At 35.2% G+C, this 1,097-nt stretch overlaps 1 protein-coding gene across 1 annotated transcript in view; it reads right to left on the bottom strand.

Annotated features, from left to right (window-relative positions):
• LOC109313433 overlaps nucleotides 1-1,097 on the bottom strand; it is a 24,082-nt gene that overhangs the window by 4,682 nt on the left and 18,303 nt on the right. Inside the window, exon 9 of the mRNA XM_019539989.1 lies at nucleotides 830-931. Within this exon, the coding sequence (XP_019395534.1) occupies nucleotides 830-931 (102 nt within the window). The remainder of the gene's footprint in view (nucleotides 1-829; nucleotides 932-1,097) is intronic.

Genomic DNA, 1,097 nt, shown 5'->3' with positions numbered 1-1,097 from the left:
AAAAAAAAAAAAGGCGCTCAATTTTGCTTACGTATGACCATCTTTAGCGTGTCTATCACCTCTCTGAACTATGTAGTTGCTCCAATAAAGGAGCACCAAAAAACAACTTTACTTCTTGTACCATCTTAAGCCTCATTTAACCAAAAAAGATGGAATGAAGAAAAGAGAATCTCTCCAAATTCCAAGAGACTAGTTTCCGTGTCCCTTGACACCGTCATATGTCAGATGTAACAGAGTGGCACATACAGGAACACACATCTCCAGCAAAAGAATGGATGTAAGCAAGTTTTAATTTTAGATCATTTGGTATTTCTTAGTATAATAGTTAACCAAACTTAAGTAGGTGTTTACCGTATACCTGCTTGTCAAAATGTGCCAAGTGTCAGCAAGATGAAAATAACCAGAACAATCATTTCAGTCAGCAATAATTCATTCTGGTTTTGGCAGTGCTAACTTCCCTCCCAAATCTTACAATTTTTTCTTCATCTCCCATTTTTCTTCTGTTCTCAAGAGTCTTCATAATGTATTATGAAGCCAAACTGGCCAGGTTACAAACAGAAAGGCAAATGTGGGGAGAAAAACAGAACAGATGGAATGAAAAGAAAAAAAAAGCGACAGGAAAAAAAGGGAAGTCATGTTCATTCTACAAGGCAATTAATTTAAAAAACCTTCAAATTATAAGAATTACAAATGCACGCCCTTTTTTTTTAAATTCTGTGTCAGAATTGCTGTGAATGGAAGGTGCGGGTTAAAAAAAGTCAGTGGAAAGTCCCTGCAATAGAACAACAGAATACAAAACTGGCCATCAAGACAGTATTATATTACTTACAGCTGCTTTCTTTTCACAAAAAGCTCTTAAAGCTTCTGTCAGATTCTGTGTAATACTAACTACTTGAGTTGCTTCCGAGTCCGAGGTGATCCGAAAAGTTTCCTGTCAAAAGTTAAAGAATCATATGCTCAAGAAACTGAAAAGTCACCTTAGCTTTTTCTTTACAGAAATGCAAAACAGCTTATGTTGAAACTTTTTACTCTTAAATGCCAGGTTAATGCAATTCTACAGACCAATTTTTGCGCTCAACTTTTAAAAAAAAAAAAAA

The sequence above is a fragment of the Crocodylus porosus genome, unplaced genomic scaffold (genome assembly GCF_001723895.1).
Source record: "Crocodylus porosus isolate Cpor-Errol unplaced genomic scaffold, CroPor_comp1, whole genome shotgun sequence".
In the NCBI taxonomy this organism is placed as follows: domain Eukaryota; kingdom Metazoa; phylum Chordata; order Crocodylia; family Crocodylidae; genus Crocodylus; species Crocodylus porosus.
Note: the sequence above shows the minus strand (reverse complement) of the source record. Positions and strands in the feature narration are given on the sequence as shown.